The sequence below is a fragment of the Triplophysa dalaica genome, chromosome 5 (genome assembly GCF_015846415.1).
Source record: "Triplophysa dalaica isolate WHDGS20190420 chromosome 5, ASM1584641v1, whole genome shotgun sequence".
Taxonomy (NCBI): Eukaryota; Metazoa; Chordata; class Actinopteri; order Cypriniformes; family Nemacheilidae; genus Triplophysa; species Triplophysa dalaica.
Genome location: NC_079546.1, coordinates 2,542,166 through 2,567,358, shown reverse-complemented (window position 1 = coordinate 2,567,358; position 25,193 = coordinate 2,542,166). Strand labels below are relative to the sequence as shown.

The window sequence follows — 25,193 nt, the reverse complement described above, 5'->3', positions numbered from 1 at the left end:
ATAAGGTCAGCATCACTGTAACTATCGGGATAGGTTTTATCTCTGAACTTCAGTCAAACATTGTTTGTGATATGGACAAGAATGATACTTCGGTTTATTTGTGTTATAATGAGAGGTGTGATCTTTATTTCTTATCGATTCAAGTAGCAGACAACAAAACAGAACATTATCACAACAGATATTGAACGCCCAACAGTTATGTGGGGATGTTCATTCTAACTCTCCAGTAATGATCCAGTCAGTGTGACATATTGATTTGTAATGTGCGTCAGGAGCTGCATCCCTGCTTGTCGATATTGTTGACATTCGTCTACACATTTGTCATCTGCTTAAAGTTCCATTCACCATGTTTATTTTTGTTCTTCTCATAATGTGAGAGCCCCTCTCGTATTGTGCACATGCTTATCTGGAGTAATTCAAGCTACGACTGTAAGACCATTTAGTTCACCTTTACATTGCTCCTCTGTGTCAACCGATCCTATTCTTTCAGGGAAGCCCGTCATGAATTCTATATGCAAAAGATGCTCTCAATTCCAAAGTTGTCTTGTTTAGACTTTAGTGGAACTAATCTGGACGTTGTGATTGGTTGAAATCTAGACACGCCCTCTTCCTCTTTGCTTTCACAACCAGTACAATTCCCACTGCAGTGTGACCCTAACTCTCTCTGTGTCTTTAAAAGCTTTCACCGAATCTCTCTTTCCGTGGCTTTTGTCCGCCTCCCAGTGTATTATGGTCACCCAATTAACAATAGTGTTGCTTTTCTGAACGGATGAGTCCTGGATCACCATGACAGGGTCACTGTTTCTCCTAAGAGCCCTGAATGCTTGAGCATTTAGGAAGAAAAGATGCGTTTTGTTTACCGGTCGAATACGAATCAGCTTTGTTGACATTAGTTTAAGCTTCTAAGCCAAATACAGCACATAACAAATCACTATCTCATCATAATTAAAATGAGTTCAATATCCTTATTTTTGCCTGAAAGTGTCAACAAAGACAGCATATTTATAATATTGGGAGTGTAAGAAAGTGAACTTTTGCTTAATAATGCATTTTTGAGTGTACATGTACAATAGGCTTTCTCTGAATGAGGAAGGAGCTGTATCAAGCTTGTCCAGCAAGTGAAGTAGGTGCCCGGCATAAATTATGTAAATTTAGGAGAAAGGATAACAACAGGGAGTGCAGTGTGTTGGTGAGATTTTGTTTAGATGAAACCATAAATGGTAAGTGGAACCTTCAGAAGAAAACAATTATTTTGATACCGGTATTTAACTACCCCATTTTAATACCATTTCACAGTACTTGATTTAGAAGGCTAATGAAATGTAATTCAATGAAAATGTTTTTTTCTTGATCAGATTTGTTTTTCATAATGAATGCACTAAATATGCTTTTACTGTATCTACATAATTTTTTTTATAGAAAGTTAGAAATTAGCTTTGGTTAAGCTCAATCAATCACATAAGCTTAAAAATATTATATTGTAGCTTTATTACTTTAAGTAGTTTTAGTCTTTTTTTTTAATAAGTAAAATAGGTAACCCAGTAGATATTAACCATCACATTGAATTTATTCTTAATCTTTATTTTCTCCTCACACTCAGTAATAACTCAACAGGTGTCACATGGAGCAACATGCTGCGTTTAGCAAACAGTTCCTTCGAGATGATTTGCTTTGCATCTGCAAAACGACAAACAAATGCACCACATATGCACACACAACCTTGCTGAAAAAAACCAATAGACACCACCAAAGAAATTCTTGTTATGGTCATAATGGAAATTGTATTTTTTTAAATGGACACCACATAAAGGAATTATGTATTGGTTTTAATGGTAAACTGCTTATGATGCATAATGGTGTTTGTATGTAAAGGATTTGATTTTTTTCATATTGCAGTATAACCCTAACTTTACACAAATGTTAGGTTTTACATGCAATAGCTTTTAGCTAATTATAATAAGAGTTTACTCTATATTTTTGGGTGTCATGATGTTTTTCCACAACGCGCAAACCGTTAAATGGACAGTTGCTTCGATTGATTGTGCGCGCGCCTGTGGGCGGCGCGTGAACGCAGCATCTTTCCGCGCGCGCTGCGATCTAGTAGTAAAAGCGGTGGCGTGGGAAAGAAGATCTGGAAGCGTGAAACATTGACATGGATCCACTGTAATGTCAATTTAATAACTGACATTGCGTTAACGATAAATGCACGCTGTCTCTACGCTTTTTTTCTCTGTGTTTGAGTTAAAACTGAAGATGCGTCTGATCTCTGGAACATCGCATCTGATCGTCGCGCAGCTGTGCCTCATCTGTCTGATAGGTAAGAAGTACATACAGTGATGAGTGAGATTCATGTGTCTGTAAAGATTTGTAAATGGATGTGTGATGCGTAAAGTTGTGTGTCAACGAACAGCTTTGTTTATATAGCTTATGCATGCATTTATGATTTTTGATTCCAGTAAAACTATAGTTTAATATGATTATAACATGAGGTTAAATCTTTTTTTTCTCGTAGGAGACAAGAAAAGCAATACTTTTGCTTTTTGGTTATTGTTGCGTTATATGGTTTATTTTTCAAATATACTAATGCAAATGTTTAATGATATTTTGGTTCATTATTTGCTTATTGTATGTTTTAAGGTTATAGTGTGTCATAAGACAACATCAGTCAAATGTATTTTTTGTTTGTAAATGTCTACATTTAGAAATAAAGCTTTATTATGTTGTCATCAGAAATACATGCATGGCATATTGCGATCACGACCTGATATTAAAATATATAAGAATGTTTGCAGAATATTTCATATTTTAGTTTTAGTTCACATGAGGACTTTGGATCTTTGGTCCTGGCATCTGATCACCATGATGATGCTTTAATCTCTCTGTCTCTGTTCATCCTTCTGAATGAAATGTAATTGGACATGGTGGGGAAAATATAAAGCGACGTGTTTTACTTGGACATCAGATGGTTTGACTGGATGTGGTGTTGCCAGCTCTCACTGGGGAACGCACACTTGCTGGCAGTCTGCTTTTTCATAGTTGGTCTTAGCCCTGCTGCAACAATATCTCATTGTCCTGAAATTATATCATTGCTGATCTTCCTCTGTAACTTATGGGCAGATAATTACAAATAGTTCATAGGCAGATGCTCTGTCGGTTTATATGCTTGTATTTGTATGTTTGTGTCAGAGATATCAAGACTTCTGGCACATGTTACACCCTGTTTGTGGATGTGATGGCAGAGGAAGCCCGTGTCCTGCTATTGTGATGCTCATTCACAGTTAATGCCAGCAACAGGAAGAGAGAGTGCCTGTAGGGTGATGTGCAAACAGCTGATTGATCATCTCACAGGAGGGTGACCCTGTGATAAACAGAATAGCTCATAGCACGAGCGAGGTCTGAAGTCGATTTAGTTCTTCTTTTCCAAATGCCTGACATTGGGAAATTGATTTTTTATTGATTCACCCACACATTCCAAACACATTTGAGATGATCTGTGATGGGCATTATTATTTTACCGTCAGCCTTTTTGACACGAAACGTGAACTTAGATGAAGACTGCAGAAATATGGCATGAACGCTAAGGTTCTCTTCCCACCAATTATCACTTTCTGTTTGCTTCATTATGAGCCTGTTTAGTTGTTCATGGGCTTCGCCTAACTGGAATTTGGCACCAAAAGTCACAACGTTTTTTGTCCAAAGAGATTGCAAAAAGGACATACTACAACAGTATCATTATCTCGCTGTTTTGTAGTGGGTAAGCTTTATCCAGCTACATGCACATGAAATATTGAGAATTGTGGCATGCAAGTCTGCAGTCCTATTTTGCAACGAAACTTAACTTATTCTGTTTTTTTTAAAGTGAGTTTGCCTGAAGTAGTTGCTGTTTTCTGCAGTAAAAATCTTGTAAAACTTGCCTAACACCTGAGTTATGAAACACAGAAGCACAACTGTGCATCTCTTTCCAGATTAGTGTCTCTGTTCCACACTGATATTGAGCATCACTGCTGCATGTTTGTGTCTGTGGGTGTAGACGGCTCTGCAAAGCAGAACCAAAGCAATTAGCAGCTACAGTTCATTTAGAAATCCAGATCGTGTGTAATGTAGCCCAGGGCAATATTGGTTGAGCTGTTACATAATGAATTGAGGTGTAGATGTTAAGCGAAATTGACAGATGTTTTACTGAGGATCTTTTATAACTTTTACTTTTTGGCTTTCTCATAATTGAATCTGCATCATGTGCTGGCTGTTCGTGTTTGATCTCAAGAAAGTTCCCGGAGTAAAGCCATTCACTGATGATGAAATTTAATCTTCTCCAACCTAGAACTCTCACACTGAACAAAACTTAGCAAGCTCTAATATAGCCCAAAATACTCTTCTTTTCATTTCATTTCTGTTCGTTTTTTTCAGTGGTCGTGTTGCTTTTCCAGTTAGATTAAAGTTGTATGTTTACACCACTACTAAATATAGGTTTAAAATTACTTCTGGAAACAAGGTCTCATTTGGTCTGTATTTGAATTAAGTTAAACTTGTTCTCGCTTTGCATGCCTAGGCTTTTGATTTCAAGTTAACAAGTGCCTTTTTCCCAGCGTACTTTAATTCGATTAGTCTAAAAGATGAATTTCTTTATTCTTTGTAAGCTTTGGCTGCGGAATGTGTCTCATTGTAAAGGTTTAGAGAGGAGACGGTGATATTTAATGGATGAGTGAAGAGGAGGCTGTAGGCTGAAGAAAACAAAAATATCTCTTCCTCTTGACCTCAGGATGTGGAAGTAATTGCAGACCGTGCTCTATAAAATCACAAAAGGCAGGATTGTGATATTCCCTCGGTCCAGCAGTGAGGTGAAGAACGCTAATATGGTTCTCTTTGCAAACTGAGCTTGAGTCAGAGGTGGTGGCCCTGGCAGTAAGGGAGGCCGTGGAGGAAGTCACAGGCACCGGAGGTAACGTCTGTTGTCAAGGAGTTTCCAATGGCATGTCCTATGAGAGAATGGAGAGACCGTCCCCTCGGATATGTTGTGACCAGCCAGACAGAAGCATTTTGTATTACCCCGAGCAGCTGTGCTCATATTGCATAACGTCAGGCTCCAAATATTTCTATATTTTAGGCACAAAGACACTACTACATTTTTTTTTTTTGCTGGAGATTCTTGTTTCAGAAGGCAAAAATGTAGTGTATTAAGTTATGCAACAGATGTATAAGCAAGTATTTAAATTGTTTACAAACACTAAAAATGTATTAAAAACAGTTTTAACCAAATTTGAGAATCCCTGATGGTACTTTATCTTAGAGCTGGACTGTGTTGTAAACCCCCAGCTGTTCACTGGCACCACTATACCTTCCGCTACACACACTTCATTCTCACGCGTACTACGTGTCACTTTCCCTTTGACCTCTGATGCAGCAGGTGCTGACGGCTGAGGGTACACTCATGCATGATGTCATGTATTCTATATGACTCTCTCACACACACACACACACACACGTGCGAGCACACTTGGACCTAAACACAAACACACACTAATGTACCAAAGTTAAGTAAAAAAAATTAATTGACACCCTGATAACTTGGAAGAATGTTTTATGACTATTTCAAATGTTGTTTGTTTTTGAAGGAAAAATATTTTCTCTTTTACACAGAAATGAGTTAAACTCATCATACACCTGATTGCATATGAGGATGTCAAATAAAATGATAAGAAACCATCTGTTGCGCAGGGCCTTCTGTCCTATTTATAAACCACAATGAACTATCATTTTGTCCTATTATAGCTTTCTTCTGTTTTCAGTTACAACCAAACTGGCTCTTTTCCAACATTTTACTTTAGGAATCTAACATAATCCCTTCCTTTGGGAACACATGTCATAATTCAATTACCTGTCAATTTGAACAACTGCGCTCGCAAGTGAATTCAGTGCAGGACTCTTTGGTCCCCTGTGAGCTGGTCAGATGTCCAACAGGTGCTGTTCATCATCAGCCGCTTACTCACAAAAGTTCACAGCCCGGTTTAACGTCTGTGTTCCATCACAAGGAGGGGAGGGAACTAGGAAGTTATATTTTGTGACACTGGAGGAGGGGGACTCCGATTTACGGCCGTGTTTTATTCTTTAGTTGGAGTCATGGAGTGCTGGCCGGCTTCCCTGAGACTTTTCTAATCCTCTTATTTATTTGAATTACTCCAGCGACGTTTACAGAGAGCAGAGGATGGTTACAATCACTCCTTCATTTATGTCTTATGTTCAGCAGTTCTTCTCGCTGGACACGCTGTTGCTGTCTGCATGCTAAGAGCTTTCCTGCTTGAGGCTGTGTTGCCAACTGTTTGCCAGTTTCGTCTTGCAGAGTTCCCATTCATGAACTTCCAGTTCTCCACTCGGCAATTACACTTAAAACTTTATACTTTGCTCTATTCACATTATAGTTTCTTCTATTGCAGAAACAGTTTTATCAGTTTAGGGTAGTCAGAGACCTACAACTTACAGTCTATTTTAAGGCTGATGTCAGCCAGTTCTCAGTTCTTTAATATTTTAATATTTTAATGTGAAGACAGCGGTGAACTGGTGTATTTTTCTGTTGTCCACAACAAATCTGCTCATGCATGGGCCCTTTATGTCATTATCAGCGTTGCCATAGAAACGAATACTTTCTGCGGATTAATACAAATTTGAGGATGTAAACAGCTCGGAGCAGAATCTCAGATTTATTCTGCTATGATGGTCATTCCAAACGTGGCATTAAACTTCTGCTTCCTTTGAAGCAGAATCAAAACCGCTCCAAATCAACTACTTTTATTTGCAAAAAATTAACCTGTTTAATTATTTATTTCTTTAATCCTTTTGAGAAGGGAGTGCAGGTTACAGTGAAGGGCTTGTTTTATTGGCAGTGGACTCATTAGCATCACACTGCGAGTAATTTTAATCTAATTTGCCGCAGGCTTTTCCTTTAGCGCCTGTGAAATGGACCCGAGCCAGAGAAGCTCAGAATCTTAGTGGGGTGCAGGTTCCTGCTCTTCCTCGGAGGATGATGTTGTGTTCCTGTGAAACGGGCCTGATTTGGTTTCACTAGCTGAACAAAAGAGCTTCTGCCAAATGGGATTTGAGCCATAGAATTGTCAGACACAAGGCCTATTTTTTTTCTTTTAGCTTTTCATACATTACAACAAAGCATATAGTATTGTTTTTCGCATTTTTCTAGGACAGTTATTGTGCTTTAACAGTGTAGTTATTTTCAAGAATGCTTTTGCCTTGCAAAAGTATGTTACGAAAAGAGTGATTGATTGATTGATTGATTTGACATAAAATGTAAAACATAATACAAACAAGCCCAAAAGACCAATACGCATTTTAAAACGGTTGAGGATATACACAAAAAAGCCAGAAGCTTATTTCCATGGTGGTCAATGGAATTGTTAATATTGTCTTCAAATTCACTTCACATACAATGGGACGTCATGAGCTATATGTCAGTGCTGACCCACAGATAGGAAAATATGATTGAATTTAGTTCTCAGTGACCCTTTGAAATGAAATTTTAGCACAGATGATTTCAAGAATGACCATCAAACAGACAGCAGAAATACTTGTGTTTGTAAATGCTTTTAGAGAACAACTTGTGTCTGACTCCGATTTCTGATAATGGCCTGTTCTATTGCAAAAGTCATCAATGGATCTATTGTGGTGGATTCTCTGGCTCTTCTCAGTCACATTCACTGTGTAATGGGCTCGGAGAGCAGGGACGGCTGTGGCAGGGGCGGCCATATTACATGAAGGGTGGGTGTCTGGGGGTCAGACTGGTAAAATGCTGACCTTTTACGTGCTTCATCGGTTTTGCTCTTTTCCAAATCTCTTGGAAGGATATTTGATCCAAATACTGACTCCTGAACTAAGTCGGACACAACCTATATGATATAAGCATCTCCTTAATAAATCCTGCTGGATATCTCTAGTGTGTTTTTGTGGTGAATATTTCTTTATGTACTATCAGAACATTTGATGTTTTAGGTGAGGGCTACAGTCCTGGAGCCAGTCAGGCAGAGACACAACTGTGTGTTTATGTTTATATTGTCATGTGTCCTTTCCTCTCGACTTTCTCCTTCAGTATAGTGACATCTGCCTTTTGAACTGTGTGGGCAGGTGTGTGTGTAACCGCACACGCATACATGTGACAGCCGCACACACTTCAGACATTAATGTACCATTAGCATGAGGAGTCATGGTGGAAATCCAGCCCTGTGGTTTGATAAAAATGACCTTTCTCTCATCACATTTTCATTTACACTCTTATTTACAGCACATACACCGGAGACAGCGATGAGTGAGGGGGACATATGACACTGACCCCTGATCAGTTTAAACTATCATTTAAAAAGTCATAACCTGCTGTGTTTAAGCACACATAATTATGATGTGATGTAGTCGTGTCTGTTGTTCTTATGGCAAGCATCATCATTGCAAAAGCTTAAGGGTTTGCTAAAATCTCCCATGAGAGGCTTTATGCCTCATGCCCGTGTGTTACTCTAAATTACTGATGCATTGACTCCAGCTCTCATTGTATTTCTTACTCCAGATCTGGCCGCGGCGCACATAAGAGGTCAGCGCAAATCAGAGGACATCGACTGGTCTTACGCAGGTGGGTACTCCACAAACAATGCCCTTATTGTGCGTTTTCACCAGCCACCAGTGTGGCGTGCAACTGGCTTCAACCCAACAGCCTTAAATATCAGTTCTACTTTGAATGAAAGATTGAGATAAGGTAGCATTAGAGGGAAGTCAATAATGCCGGATCAGTGTCGGTTATCCAATAGAAAGTCGGCAGTGATTCGACCTTCTGAATGAGGGGTAGCAGACGCACTGCCAGTGACCTGCCCGAGCATGGAGATTAAGTGAAGTCTTAGACACTTCACGTTCCATAAAAGTCTTTAAAAAGAGCAAGAGACATTCAGGGTTGTTTGAGAATCTTGAATTGTGGCTTTTAAATCAACCCGCCGGGCTCTATGAAAATACAGAATAGGATAGAATTAGAATAGAACTGAAAAGCTTTGTTGATAAAGTTTATGCAAATACAATCTTAAGAGCTGACAGAAATAAAGAGACGGGCTTTTATCCATTTAAAATTTATAGTCTTGTCTGGGGAAATAAAGTAAAAGCATTTGTGCCTTGTTCTGTTTAGTGGGGTGTACACAAGTTTAACCACCCGCCATTCACTAGAATACGCATATATATTTATTATTTAGATATTTATTTATATTAAGTGTACCTTGAGGCTAATTGTGTATTTCAAGCGTAATTTATTTCTTTATCATAATATAATTTTTTTCAGCTTTTAGTGTGGTGTTAAAAGTACTGGCTATGATGTAAAATACATGTGAAGGTTTGAAATTCAGCAGTGTGTGTGTGTGTGTGTTCACTGAAATGAAACTAAATGAATTAACATGTGAAAGAAAAGATTTCATTGTGAGGCCCATCTCGGACCTGCAGAGAAGGAGAAAGATCCACGTTCCTCTGTTTTAACTCAAATTGTTTCACAGAAAAACCTCTCTCCTTAAACAAAGCCTGTCAAGTTTTAATGCTAATTTGTTCACAGACCCTTGAAAGTTCAGCTGACAGTCACGCAGTGATCATATAATGCATTAGACTTCCACCTGATGTGTGGGAAATGTCTTTTCATTTATCTCTTTTGTTTTGCCTTTTGCCTCTTAATTAGAGAGATGCAATGGAGAGCGACAAGAAATGATTACAGTGAGCGTGGGGCCAGACTTGAATTTGCTTTGCCAATGAGAGCACCATGGCTCAATGTGTCAGAAGGATTCTGATTGCTGAGTTGTATAAAGATTTTGCTACGGTGGTTGTTGAATTATTGTCTTTATAAAATTAAGAAGGAGTGCAGTTTGTATGGAGCTGCCTATGTCTACAGCAGACCACAAGACTCTGTTTTGGAAAATAGTTCTGCTCACATGATCATAGCCAACGTACCATGTCAGTCCCCCGTCGTCCCTCTTTTCCAAACCCCAGGGGTGGGCTGTGAGTTGTGCCTTTGGCATCTCCTTCTCGTGTCCCCATCTGCTGCGGAGGCTGTTGCTTTCCTGTCACCTACATCCGTGGATAACCTGCGGATACAAGCGAGCTGGAGATACCCACAGCACCAGAGCATTCTCTGCTGTTTCCGTCATCCATGAGAAAATAATATAAATAAAGTCTAAATTTGTAATTCTCTCGATTTGATTATTAAAACACTGAATTTTAGTTTCAGTAATTATAAAAGAAAATGATAAGAAAAGAGCATAACAATAAAAAAAGAAAATAATAAGTAAAAGCAATGCTAAATAGAATAAATAATGAAATGCATATAATGTTGACTTGGGAAGCACTGTTAATTTGGTTCCAAATCTTTTTTTACCTGTCTGCATTTTATTAAACATCAAATCTGATCCTCACCAGTCTGTCACAGCTTTTTCATATTCAGTGAGGTCAGAAAGTGTTTCTTTTTTTTTGTATTCATAGCAGTTTCAGAAACCTTCAAATAGATTGTTAACCATTCCACAGGGGAGTCGTCTTTTTCAGATAATTGGAAGGTGAAATCAGACTGAATGATCAGGGTGTCATTATGGAGGGGGATGTAAACCGTTCCAGAATCTGATTGTTTCCTGTTCCTTATTTATCATAAATCACCGGTTTGTTCATCCCGCCCGTCCCTGTTTCTTTCAATCACGAGCAATCGTTGACCTAACATGCAGTTAAATACAAATATTCAAAATGTCAGAGCGGTCCAGAAGGCTCCGAATCCTTTAAATTACTTCAAGTTCTGCATTTATGCCACGTCCCCTGAAACCTCTCAGACTGTTGGTTACCATAGCAGCAGCCGTTCTCTTTGATTACAGCGTGTCTGCTCTAGCGTGTGTGCGGGTCCAGATGCTGAACCGCTGTATCCTCCCAGACTCATCAGTTCACCTGCTGTCACAGTCGGCAGACGCTGTTTTCCCGTTGTCTGAGGACATCATCAATCTGACTAATGGCAGACATTTGTCTCACATGCCGATATGAAGCGCCAGAGGATGTGGATTTGTTCTCTTGTGTGGCAAAAGTAATTCTTTATAGTCTTTTATGAACGTATTATTAATTATGTCGGAGTTACAGCAGTATGGGAGGTGTAAATAAAACCATATGTACGTGATAATCATCTTGACAGGACGTTAAAGCTGCTAATTCCGATCTAATGTTTTACTATTAGGTTAAAGACATGTCCTCCGGGACACTTTAAATCAGCTGTGTTTCTTTTGTGTGCGTGCAATTTATTGGTTGGGCTTGTTTGATGTGTTTGTTCAATGATGTGTGACTTGTGGCCATCTGCTCCATGAGGATCATCTGCTGGAGTCAGTGTGATATATCATCATGCTGCCTGTATATACATTCACCACCACTGTATGTGGTATTATATGTTGTCAACGGTATGGACTCTTCATATGCCACAGCATGTGCTTCAATATGGTGCCATATGTTTCTTTTTCCTATTTTATTTTTACATTTTATTCATAGTGTAGAAGGCAGCAAGTGGTAAATTATTGACATTACATGGGGAGGATGGGGATTTTTTAAAATAAATGCAAATCATTTTTGCTTTACCTGATTTGTTTAGAGGCTGAATGTCTTATTTATGTTCTATGTCAAATGCTTTGTAAGGGGCTCTGAATAAGCAGCACTGGGCCAAGAAATTTCCAGTCTGCGGAAATGCCAAACAGTCACCCATTGACATCCATGAAGACTTCACTCAGGTCCGGATGCAGTACCAGGACCTGCAGTTTGAGGACTGGGACCGGCCCACCTTAGATTCCACTACCATCACCAACAATGGAAAAACAGGTCTGCACACCCTCACGCTTTAAGTTTTATATTTTCTATCAGACTTAAATCCATAAAACTTAGACCATATCTTGTAGGCTTGTGACGGATTGATGATGAAATTGTTTTGAGATGACCTATTTTTAAGCCAGGACTAGGCCTTCGTTACATAAGGATATTAAATTAATTAAAAAAAAACATAATTTACAAAAATCCATTACTGTGTGCATCTTGAGAATTAACAATCGTTATATTTGAACTAATATATGTCAGTGTAAGTTGTTTTCGATCAAAACACCTCTAACATTTAAGTTAGTCTTGGACTAGACTTAAGCCCTGTATGGGAAACCGCCCCCAAAAGAGCAATTAATCCTTATGGCAAGACAAAGTGAAGTTATACTGACGTCTTAAATCCCAGAGTGTCGTCCTAAAATGAACGCAATTATGAGTAATGGAGTTGCCGAAGAATGAAATCTCCTGTAATGTCAATCATTTCTCTTTGTCACACCCGTGAGTGACAGCTGGTCTTCTATCGATGGGCTGTGCATTTACAGACGCACAGAAAGAAAAAAGCTCTTTTTTGAAATGACAGATTACACGAGCAAAAAGCTAAAGTATAAAATGAATCTTTTATCTAGGTGAGTGAAGATGAAAGCTGAATTATGAAATGTGAGCAATTAGACTCTCTGAATGTGGAACACAGTTACACGTTGCTTGTGCGGGGACACACACACCTACCATTCATTTATATTCGTGTGTGTATTGTGTTTCTCAGTGGTGATCGGTCTGAACAGTCCGTACTACATTAGTGGAGGAGGGCTCAGGTCCAGGTTTAAAGTGGGCAGGATCACGTTCCACTGGGGACGATGTAACGCCACTTTAGACGGTTCAGAACACAGTCTGAATGGCAACACATTCCCCCTGGAGGTAAAGTCCCAACACACACTGAAATCACAGTAAAACACATTACAACTTAAATTTCAACATTCTCATGCATGTAATTTATATAATATGACATTTGAAAAAAGAAACCTTCTTCTGTGTAGCCGGATTAGGTAAATACAAAATGTTTATTGTGGCTCTCAGATGCAGATATATTGCTATGATGAGGAGGAGTTTGAATCTGTAGATGATGCTTTTAGCAACGGAGGAAAAATTACAGCTCTCGCTGTCCTCTTTGAGGTAAGATTACATCACATAAACACTCACCATCACATCTAATATTTATTACTGTAACGCGTCTATTTAAAAGACCATAAAAACCTTAGTTAATGCATTTTGGTCGGTTTTTCAGGGCAGTATTGAGGATAACCAGGACTACGCTGGCATTATTGAAGGGGTGGACAGCGTGAGCCGATTTGGTACGTAATTTTTTTTATCTTCACACAAGCTATTTAATATTTCACATTCCTCTCTGTTACAATGTCAATAACAACTGAAGACGGCTGTGTTTGATGTGAAGGTAAAAGTAGTCCCCTGGAACCCTTCTCTCCGCTGGCTCTGCTTCCACAATCCACAAAAAAATACTTTGTGTACAATGGCTCGCTCACCACGCCGCCCTGCACGGAGAACGTGGAGTGGATTGTGTTCAAAAACACAGTGGCCATCTCAGAAACCCAGGTTAGGACATCGGCTTGACGTCTCTTGTTTATAATGTCTACCACTTTTCTTAAAGAAACAGTTCACCTAGAATTGAAAAGCAGCAGTGGGGCGAGATTTAGGGCTGTGTGTGAGAGAGAGGTACAGACTCCGCTTTAAAATGAAGAGCGTCAAATACATCCTTGAGAGCTCTTTAAAGCCGTTCTCGAGCAGACACAAGGGCGTGCATTAATATTTTAGCTTGGCAGAGTCGGATGTTTGGATCAGAGAAAAGCCCTCAGATTCAGAGACACAACTTTAGCCCTCACATTACACCACACTCGGCATTAGGATGTGAGAGGGGTTTCTGTGCCCTCTTTTTGGCTGATATTGTTTACTCAAGTGTGATATACTTTGAGCCCAGTCTGATTTTTCAGCAGGAAAATTTGATGTGGAGATATCAGATAAATCTATGTAAAGCTGAGAAATCTTAAGCGCTAGTTTAATGTCACATCTAATCTGTTTTCAGATTCACTCATGCATATATACAGACTTGCTCAAATTTGTTGGTATCCTCACAGCTCATTGAAATAATGCTTAATTTCTCCTGAAGAGTGTTTAAATTAAAAGCTATTGTATCATGTATACTTGCATGCCTTTGGTTTGGTATGTCATAGAGTAAAGCAAAGAAGCTGATGAAGCTTCTACAAAGATACTCTAAAATGGCTCGGACACATTTGTTGGTACCCCTTTGAAATATCAGAATACTCCAATTATGTATAATCTTTTTTCTTTAATTAGTATCACACATGTATCCAATCTTGTATTCAGTCATTCAGCCTATTTAAACAGAGAAAAGTAGTCACTGCACTGTTTGGTATCATTGTGTGAACCACACTGAACATGACCAGAGAAAGTAAAGGATAGAGTTGTCTGACGAGCTCAGAAAGAAAATAATAGACAAGCATGGTAAAGGTAAAGGTAAAGGCTACAAGACCTTTAGAAGTTTATGATCCATTGAAATGTAGCCAACCTCCCTGGGCGCGGCCGCAAGAGGAAAATCCACCCCAGATTGAACAGAAGGATGGTGCGAATGGTAGAAAAAGAACCAAGGATAACTGCCAAAGAGATACAAGCTGAACTCCAAGGGTGAAGGTACGTCAGTTTGTGATCACACCATCCGTCCCTTTTTGAGCAAAAGCGGGCACTATGGAAGAAGACCCAGGAAAAAGAAAGACAACATTTTTTGGGGGAATTTGCTGAAATTCATATTGAAAAGCAACAATCCTTCTTGAAGAATGTCCTTTGGACAGATGAGTTAAAACTGGAGCGTGTCAGCTCTATGTTTACGAAAAAATCAAGCTTTCAAAGAAGTGAACACCATACCTCCAGTGAAACATGGAGGAGGTTCGGTTATGTTTTGGGGCGGCTTTGGGTGCCTTGAATCTGTGAAAGGCACATTGAAATCTCAAGACTATCAAGGCATTCTGGAGCGAAACGTTCTGCCCAGTGTCAGAAAGCTCTGTCTCAGTCACAGGTCATGGGTCCTCTAATGGCATAATGACTCAAAACACACCACTAAAAACAGCCGAGAATGGAGAAGAACAAAACATTGGACTATTTGAAGTGGCCTTCTATGAGTTCTGATCTGAATCCTATGTAACATCTATGGAAAGAGCTGAGACTTGCAGTCTGTAGAAGGCACCCATCAAACCAGAGACAGCTGGAGGAGTTTATTCAGGAAGAGTGGGAAAAAACTACCATACCATGGTCTTAATGAGGGTTACAGAAAATGTTTGCTTGCCATGATCGCCTCGCAAGGTCGTGCTACATACATATTAGGTTTGGGGTCCCATTATATCTGTCCATGACATTTTCATTTGTTTTATTATTTACAATATTACGTTGAATAATAAAAGTCTTATTTCTATTAAATATGGAATAAACAATGGTGGATGCCAATTACTTTAGTCAGTTTCAAGTTATTTCAGCGAAAATTTTGAGTTATTTCTAAATGTAAAATTGTGGATTCTTCGTTTTTTTGTGGAGGGTTACCAACAAATTTTAGCATGTCTGTAAATCTGCCCACATTCATCTTGGTTCTATTTTGTGACGGAAATAGAATAATAAATATGTGATTGATTATATGCTTATGCATAATAAACTTATTTAGTTTGTGCAAGCTGATGGTTTATGTTTGTATATCAGTGCTCTGGATGGAATACTCAATTTTGATTGGCTTAGAAATTTGTAAAGTTTAATGTTAGACATTTATTTAAAATTGATTTTATTCTCTTTATCTTAATTTGTCAAGATAATGTTGAAAGCTCATTTTAAATCATTTTAAACTGTTAGCGTACACTAATGTTGATGATCTGTTTTATTGTGTGTGTGTGTGTGTGTGTGTAGCTGGAGGTGTTTTGTGAGGTGATGACGATACAGCAGGAGGGTTATGTGATGTTGACCGACTACCTGCAGAATAACTTCAGAGATCAACAACAGCAGTTCATGGGACAAGTGTTCTCTTCCTACACAGGAACAGAAGACATTTCTGCACCCAGTATGCATATTACACACACAAACAGCAAACACAAGCTTGAAAATGAGAATGTGCTCTTTATTTGTTTAAATTTTGATCAGAGATGAACGAGAGGTCATTTATTAAGGTGACCTTAGCACGTGTGTACATCCCCTCATCTTGTGACCGTGGGTACACATGCATTTGGCTTTTTAAAAACCTGCAGCCAGTGTGTTGCTAGGTAACCACCACTGGAGCTTTTCCACGGAAACAAATGAAGCAACTTCACTTCAAAAAGAGTGGATTTAGAAGACATTCTCTCGGTTTTACTGAAGTTAGAAGAATAAAATCATAAAATGTTTCCCAACAACTTAATGTTCTTTCTGGCTGTCTACCCCCGGCCCATTTAAATAATTATTTCCAACAAAAACAGCAAAATATGAAATGAAGTTGAAGAATTGACGAGTTGAAGAAAATGAATTGAAGTGGATAGTTCTGGCCTTTCTAGCTGGTTAATACCACATAATAAACTTGGCTTTATATTTTACTGCCCTTCATTATTTTTAATGTAATTTTCAAGAACCATTTTATAAAGGGACTGAAGGTTGTGTTATATTGGAATATAGTAACTGGTAATGGGGTTGCAGCATCTCATTTCTTGTCCTCTAAGCATCTAAGTTTTTGCATTTTTCACCACCAAAAACTTGTTTACAGTCAATTCAATCTCTTTTGCTTTCAGTGTGCAGCTCAGAACCACAGAACGTACAGGCGGACCCTCAAAACTACACCGTTATCGTGGTGACGTGGGAGCGGCCCAGGGTCGTATATGAGACCACCATTGAGCGCTACTCTGTGACGTATCAGAGACTTCAGGGCAAAGACCCACCCAAACGAAAGTATCTAACCGATGGAGACCAAGATGTGGTGGGGATTTGTTTAGATCTACTCTAAATGTGAATATATCAGTCAAGATGCTCATGGAATGTCAGATGGTGTTCTTGCAATGAAATTAGCAGATGTTGTAGGAAAAACAGGTGGTGTTGTTTTGTGTTTTTATCTATTTTTTAGGGGGCTATTATTCACAACCTGCTGGCGAATAGTAGCTATGTTGTCCAGGTGGTGGCGCTTTGCAACAATGGATTGACTGGAAAAATGAGTGACCAGGTTATAGTGGACATGCCTCTTGAAGACCCTGGTAATGTCATCATGTTTCAACACAAAATTTTAACATTTATATTTAAACAAGAATTTATAAATTACAATTTGCACGAAGTCTATTTTAGAACCAGTATAAAGTTTTTGTTACAATTGCAAACAAATGTTATAAAATATATATTATGTAATAATGATCTTTTTTATTATTTTATCATTTTTACAATAGTCATATTTAATTCCCGCATTACATTATTGATTATTTTTGTGTTTAAAACCATCAAAATAGTTCTAAAAACAAGCTTAAATTTCTTTTTAATGTAACTGTAAAAATGAATTTGGGGTGAAATATATACTGTGACTTTCACTTGTTTTGGAATGAATATTCTTCACTCACTGATGTTTTTTTTGACCCTGCAGTAAATGAACCGGATCCATTTAGTGATGCAACAGAGTCTGAGGAATATATTGAGGTGATTTTTGTAAAGTATGAAATCATAAAGCCTCTCACATGAACGTGTTGACCTATAACAGACCATTTATTTTTAGTTGACCTCAGAACCTCCGTCTCCAAAGAGCAGAGTAACGCCACAATCCCTGGCTGGTCGAACCAGTTCCATTTCCATCACCCCAGCAACGGACCAACCGGGCTTCCTTTTCCCTGTTGTCAAGACAACCACTGTTACTGTCAAACGAAAAGTTACAGAAGAATCTTCTCTTTCTTGGTCACCTGACCAGAAAAAGACAGGAAGTGATGTCAAGCGCCCACGGGTCAGACTTATTCCAGAAGAGGGTGATGAGCTTCCTCACAGCAACATGGTTGTGACGGACGTATACAATGAATATGTCCTCAACATCAGCAGCATTAAATCCACACCTGTCCCAGGTAACAACCTTCTGAAAACACCGCCAGGTATTAGTTGTTCAAACAAACAGGTTTTCTATCGCTTCTAGAATCTTAATATCTTCAACTTCCCATCCTGCAGGACGATTAAGACCAAAACATCCAACAGAGGTCAACACCATCACAACTCCTCCATCCAATGCAAGCACCGTTGCCTCAACCACAGGCTCATCCATGTCTGCATCTATGAAGATCATTTCTCAGACCACTCAGCCTCTGTTTAATGGTGAGACTGAAGGAACAGCTAACGCATACAGAAATGAATGACGTGTCAGTTATTTACTCACAATTAAATCTGCGGAACAGAAACGTTTTTCATAGTGACCTTCTTTGTAAATCACAAAAGTTTTTCCGAGTTCATATAATAACTTAATTCAAGAAAAAAATAGCAAGTCAAAATGTGATGGCTGATAATTTGTTGTGGAGTGAGTAAATAATGACAGATTTTTCATTTTGGCATAAACTAGAACGTGCTGTACTGAGCTTTTATCATAGTTTCCCTTGGTTTCTTTGGTTTTATGCATTTTTTCCTTTAAAGTAGCAAAAGTGCTGGTTTATGAAAATGATTGATTTAAAATGGTTCACATTAGTGTTAGTGTCCTCTAGTGATTACATCATCAAAATCAATAAACACACAGTGATTGATGGTGATAGTGCTGAAACTGTCTCTGCCATGCTTGAAAAACACCCACGGGATTCTCTGGTCTTGTGGATGTTTGAGTGACTCTGGTGGTGGTTTCTCTTTTGCTTCATCTTTTCCCCATGAAATGGCGTGGGCGCTCCTTAGTGGTCACTTTAGGTATCACAAGACGTAGATTGACTTTCAGCTCCAAGTCTTTTATTGATGGCTGTCTTCCAAGCGCTGCTCTCCTCTGCCATAAACACTGTAGTCGAGAGTTTAAGTCTAACCGTGTTTGTTACAGCTACAACGCTCAGTTATGAAACATCTCATGACATCTCAAAAGTCCATGAATCCTCAGCCTTGTTTTCACATGAGGGCTCTGGACAGCTGCTCTCTTTCGATGAGCAGAGAGACGTCAGCGGTTCAGCTATCTTCCTAGAGGAGCTTGACCGGGAATGGGACCTCAACCAAAAACATTCAGGCCTAAAGAAAGACTCGCAGACAGATGTGAGCAGTGAGGATGAAAACAGTGAAGGATTATCCTCCACATTCTTTGATAGCGAAGGCAAATCTGTCACCACTAAAGAACCAGAGAACCCGACTTTGCTTTCATGGGTGACTTGGTCTCCTGAGTGGGACGCTGGTTCAGGTCAAGGGGGGTCAGGGGCCCTTGAAAATGACGATTTACCCATACAGATCATAAATCCTGAGCTCACTGTGAGACTGTCAGAAGACCAGAACACAGGTAACACTCACACACGGGCAAACATTTGGTGATGCAGAAATAAGATCATTTCACAGAAGTTTGTCTCAGCTGAGATCTTTCGAAAATGAAAATACAGATATTGACTATATCTGAATATGAATAACTATATTCTATCCAATAGGATTGGTTCATGTCACTTTTTTGCCCCTGTAAGCCCTGTTTGTGTTTCTTACATCAGAGGCCAGTAACAGCAGTCCAGAATCTCGTGTTGGGATGGTGGGAGGGACGGAGAAGGACACACGGACGGTTGTTCCTCTGGCTGTGGTATCAACGCTAACTATCCTGTGTTTGCTGGTACTGGTGGGAATCCTCATCTACTGGAGGTAAATCATGTTCAGAGACACGTGTATGGGACTTTGCTTTGCTTATACATAAATGCATTTGAAAGATGCTTTAACCTTACAACATGTAGTGCATTGAAGGTACATACAGTAACAGCACAGCAGCGGATTCCAAACTTGTTTTCAGATTTTTGTTTGTTTTTGTTTCATTCTTCATTCAACTACAAGTAATATTTCTCACCAATTTCTAATAAAAATATTGTTTCTATTTGCATTTATTTGCAGAAAATGAAAACTAGAGAAACAGGTCAAAATATCAGAAATGATGCTCTGAATTTTTTCAGACCTCAAATACTGCAAAGAAAACATGTTCATATTCACTTTATAGCATTTCAACTGTCATATCTGTGCATGTTTTTAGGAAAAGTTCAAAAAAAAGTTTTTTTGTGTGATAACCTGGATTTTTATGACTGTTTTCATCTGACATTGATAGTGTTTCACATTGCTGTTGAATGACTTTGTCACTCCTGAGGATTGATTTATGTTGAAATTCAAAAGACACGGGACTGGAATGGCCACAATACATCTAGACATGCTGAATAAATTATGATTTAGAACGGTTTCTTTGGAGATTTATGCTCTCCTCCAAATCACATTGATGTCCAGAAAAAATAACCCTGATATTAAAGTTTTAAAGATCTTATAGGAGGTGCTTTCAAACGGCACAGTTTTATGTAGAGGACAACATATCACCCCGAGCCATATCGGCCCCATCAACACCTCAGCTTCTACCTGCAGGTACAAGAAACATGTTTCCAAACCCATTCTGTTCATTTGTTCTGTTTGAGTGGCGTTCACTGACTGTTTCTGTCTTATTACAGAGGATAATGAAGCTCTTACAGTCGATGAATTTGTGAAACACATAGCTGATCTTCACTCAAATCACACATTCTCTAAAGAGTTTGAGGTACTTGTTATTTTACCATTTAAAGCACACATACACATTCAACCTTAATGTGCCATGGAACACTATCAGTTATGAATAAATGAGGTTATAAATGGATGTAAGTGTTATGGGATGTAAGATGGCATGTTTAGAACAAAAGGTTCACATACAGATGCATGTTCAGCCACAGAAAGCAATAGCCCGTCTGTAGCACCGAACACATTCCTACGTGCCTCATGTATCTGCACTGACACTCTGTTTGTCGTGGACTTTCATTTTTTGTCTCTCTCTACATTCTCACCCCCTCCCTTATTAGATCCTGAAAGAGTGTTACGAGGTAAGACACATCTCCCTTTGTTTCTGTCTTTATGGTTTATCTATCATAACTTAACACAGGTGTATTGATGTGTCCGAGATGCTGTTTGCATGGTAACTGTATGTACTGTACTGTACTTGATGTGATACTGTATGTTGTTGGTTTCTATGAGTCACGACGTGAATAAACCATTTCTTTCAGGAGATTCAAGGCTGTACCACAGATATTGGCATAACAACCGACATCTCCAACCATCCAGAAAATAAGAGCAAGAACAGATACATCAACATTCTAGCATGTATGAGTCTTTATATCACTCGTGTAAATATATGTCTGTGTGTTAATACATGACTAATACTGCTGACTTTCTGTACAGATGATCACAGTCGAGTTAAACTCTCTCAAAACACTGATGGACTGACCGGGGACTACATTAATGCCAACTTTGTGGATGTAAGTAGTAGTCGTAGTGGGTTTTGTTATACAGACTAATATTTTTAACTGATAAGCTTGTGTCTGTTTGTGAAAAATGAACACCAGGGCTACAATCAGCCGAAAACGTATATCGCTGCGCAGGGTCCACTGAAGACCAGTGTGGAAGACTTCTGGAGGATGATCTGGGAACAGAACGTTGGTGTCATTGTCATGATCACCAATCTAGTAGAGAAGGGTCGGGTAAGACTGGAGTTCATCTCGAATGTCTTTGTTTTTTATAAGGACATTACATTGTTTTGGATATCTGGAAAAGTAAACATAACCTTATAATGTGTGTGTGTGTGTATCAAACAGAGAAAATGTGATCAGTATTGGCCCGTGGAGAACCAGGAAGACTACGGATGTTTTTTGGTCTCTCTGAAAAGCACCCAAAAGCTTGCCTACTACACGCAGAGAACGTTCACTTTGAGAAATGTTAACATTAAGAAGGTCGATAAGTTCACCGCACGTCACAGTTACCAATGAACCTTGTTGATTTCTTGTGCTCACCTTAATGTCCTTCCACGTTCGCAGGGGTCACAGAAGAGAACTGTGATTCAGTTTCATTACACGCAGTGGCCTGACATGGGCGTCCCAGAATACACACTTCCTGTGCTTGCGTTTGTGCGGGCGTCGTCTCAAGCCAGAACTGCTGATATGGGGCCGGTGGTAGTGCACTGCAGGTAGACACCATGATGACCCACAAATTACATCTAAACCTAAAATGAATTTTAGAACAACAAGAAATTGCTATATTGTGTGTGTGTTTTATTGACAGTGCTGGTGTAGGAAGAACAGGCACATATATTGTAATAGACAGCATGTTGAAACAGATCAAAGAGGAGGGAACAGTGAACATCATGGGCTTTCTCAAACACATTCGTACCCAGAGGAACTATCTAGTACAGACAGAGGTAACGGCATCCCCTTTGCTTTTCTTGTGTGATTGATGCATAATGGCACACTGAGACGGGATTTTTTGTTGATGAATCAACAGGATCAGTACATCTTCATCCATGATGTTCTAGTGGAGGCTATCAAGAGCAAAGAGACGCTGGTTTCATCTAGTCACATTCACAACTATGTGTCTGATCTCCTCACACCCGGACACACAGGCCACACCTGTCTGGAGGAACAGTTCAAGGTAAAATCTGTGTTTTGTGACGTGATAATCTTTATTAATCTATATATGTTGAAATGAATAAATGTCCTTTTATTACTGTAGATGGTGAGTGAGACCTCTGTGAAACCGAGTGAATACACAGAGGCTTTAAAAGAGTGCAACATGTTAAAGAACAGAAAATCTTCTCTGATGCCGGGTGAGTGGTGATAACTCACAAGATGCACAATTTTGTCAATTAAATTAACTGGATTCTCACACATGGTCTTCTTAATGCCCCAGTGGAGAGGTCAAGGGTCAGTCTTTCCTCCAGTCCTGGAGATTCATCAGACTACATCAACGCCTCTTATGCATTGGTACGTCCTGTGATTTACACCTGAAATAAAAGATAATATTCTTGGCTGATATGTTGTGATTCGACAAATCTGTGCCGTTTAAAGGGATATCGTCAGAACCGCGAGTTCATCATTACCCAGAATCCTCTGCCAAACACCACACAGGACTTTTGGAGAATGATTTGGGATCAAAATGCACAGATGGTTGTTTCCCTACAAGATACACAGGACCTGGTATGTAACTGTTACTCACAGATTCATATTTTATATCAAAGCTAATGTTTTTATCTTTAAGCATCTTGTTTTCTGACCTGCACAGACCAGAGAGGAAGAGCTGGTGTGTTGGCCCACTAAAGATCAGCCAATCAGCTGCGAGACATTTAATGTGACCTTCAAGAGTAAAGACCAGGTGTGCCTGTCTAATGAGGAATATGTGGTGGTACAAGACTTCATTCTAGAGGCTTTAAAGGTGAGGAAACTCCTGTTCTTTCTTTTAAACATTTAGTGAACTTTAAATTTCCTCTGGGAGAAGGGGGGGGGAGTAGAATAGTGAAAGTGATCTTTTACGGTTCTGTGTTTTAGGATGACTATGTGCTGGAGGTACGCCAGTACCAGACCCCCCATTGGCCGAACCCTGACAGCCCCATCAGTAACTCCTTTGAGCTCGTCAACATTATAAGAGAAGAAAATTCACGTCGAGAGGGGCCGATCGTCATCCATAATAGGTATGGTTTTCGTTTGAATTTCTAAAACTGTACAGTTTTCGAGTACAGTATGCATGGGACGGTCTGTGAATGTACTGTGGATAGTGTCATAAAGGTTGTTTCTGATCAGGTGTGGAGGATCGAGCGCAGGTGTCCTTTGTGCCCTGACCACCCTGGTGAACCAGCTTGAGGAACAAAACTGTGTGGATGTTTATCAGACAGCGAGAATGATCAACCTCATGAGACCTGGAATTTTCACTGATATTGTAAGAGGATGATCTTATTTTTTTTTTTAAGTCATACAAAAACATCTGATTGGAAACATTTTGTGTGTTTTTTTGTTTACAGGAACAATATCAGTTGCTCTATAAGTCGATCCTGAGTTTGGTGAGCACCAGAGAAGATGAGAAAGCACTTCACTACTCAGAAAACAATGGCACGGCTCCGGCCAACGCTTCGGAAATTCTGCAGTCTCTCATGTAGATACACACAGAGACATTTCTTCACCTTGTACATTAAATCAAGAGAAAGTATGTTTAGCTTGCAACCCTCCCAAATTCAACATGGACTATGGGGTGCAAGATATAATTTGATCTTTTGTTGTACCTTTTGTTACCTTTGTTCTTTTAAATGCTTTGATATAATATTATTGTTCCAACTAATGCCAAAATTTCTACTTTTTGGACAGTGACTGTATTGCTTGGGATGTCTTTGGTTTAATTTGACTGTTTGACTTTAATTGAGCTGTTTAAGAAATATTTATAAGTAGCAGGGAAAATATTTCATAGTGAATCTATTTGGGGGTTTTTAAAATGAAAAATCTTAGATATGAAATGCATTCATGAATGTAGTTTCTTAGGACATTCTCAACACCATACGAACAGGTGTGATTCTAATACATACATAAAAACAACATACCAAAATGCATGTGTATTACTAGGTCTTCTTTGCTTTTCTTTTCTTCTATTTGTTTTTGTTATTGTAGCAGATGTTTGTTTGTTCATTGTAGAAAAATTTAAGCATCTGTCTGTAACTAAACAACAAATTCTTAAAAAAATTCTGTCATCATTTACTTACCCCCTTGTCATTTCAAACCTGTAGGACTTTTTCCACAAAATAAGATATTTTGAAGAATGTTGGAAACAAAAAAACGTTGGTGCCCATTCACTTCTATTATAAGCACACAAAACAAATGCAAGTCAATGGGGACCAAAGGTTTGCTGCTTCCAACTTTCTTCAAAATATCTTTTGTGTTCTGCTAAATAAAGAATGCCAGAAAGTTTTGAAGTTACGTGAGGGAAAGACATTTTGGGGAGAACTTACCCTTTATATCTGAAGTTACATCCATCAATTCAAACCACTATTCAGCGACTGATATTTTTCAACTTTCGTTTACATTTTGTCTAATGTTTTAGTCTTTTCTTCAACCATTAACAGGGCATCCTTAAAGACAAGAAAGCAAAGCCTAATAAAAATAACCAAAACAGATCTGTGTGTGATAGACAACTTTTGTACATTTCTACCATTTATATTTGATAAATGTGACTTTGTATTTGATTATTATGGTCATTCATGAAAGTAAGTGGTCTCACTTGAAATTCAATTTATAGACAATGTATATATATATATATGTGTGTTATTTATAAGT

At 38.9% G+C, this 25,193-nt stretch overlaps 1 protein-coding gene across 2 annotated transcripts; it reads left to right on the top strand.

Moving 5' to 3' along the window:
• The first annotated feature begins 2,087 nt into the window (after nt 1-2,087).
• On the top strand, nt 2,088-25,033 carry LOC130420894 (receptor-type tyrosine-protein phosphatase zeta-like). Of its 2 annotated transcripts, none has more exons than XM_056748426.1 (31): nt 2,088-2,317; nt 8,561-8,623; nt 11,671-11,850; nt 12,605-12,756; nt 12,916-13,011; nt 13,124-13,190; nt 13,292-13,449; nt 15,817-15,967; nt 16,665-16,849; nt 16,994-17,120; nt 17,498-17,550; nt 17,627-17,963; nt 18,064-18,207; nt 19,548-19,692; nt 20,357-20,448; nt 20,532-20,617; nt 20,913-20,933; nt 21,114-21,210; nt 21,289-21,365; nt 21,453-21,587; nt 21,702-21,836; nt 21,921-22,069; nt 22,165-22,300; nt 22,384-22,530; nt 22,612-22,705; nt 22,789-22,862; nt 22,947-23,075; nt 23,161-23,310; nt 23,424-23,566; nt 23,676-23,811; nt 23,894-25,033. In XM_056748426.1, exons 1-31 carry the CDS (start codon nt 2,203-2,205, stop codon nt 24,026-24,028), a joined length of 3,909 nt encoding a protein of 1,302 aa, XP_056604404.1. In that variant the 5' UTR covers nt 2,088-2,202; the 3' UTR covers nt 24,029-25,033. The 2 variants fall into 2 exon arrangements, with proteins under 2 accessions (XP_056604404.1, XP_056604403.1); XM_056748425.1 differs by having other exon boundaries at nt 20,348-20,448.
• Nucleotides 25,034-25,193: the final 160 nt, after the last annotated feature.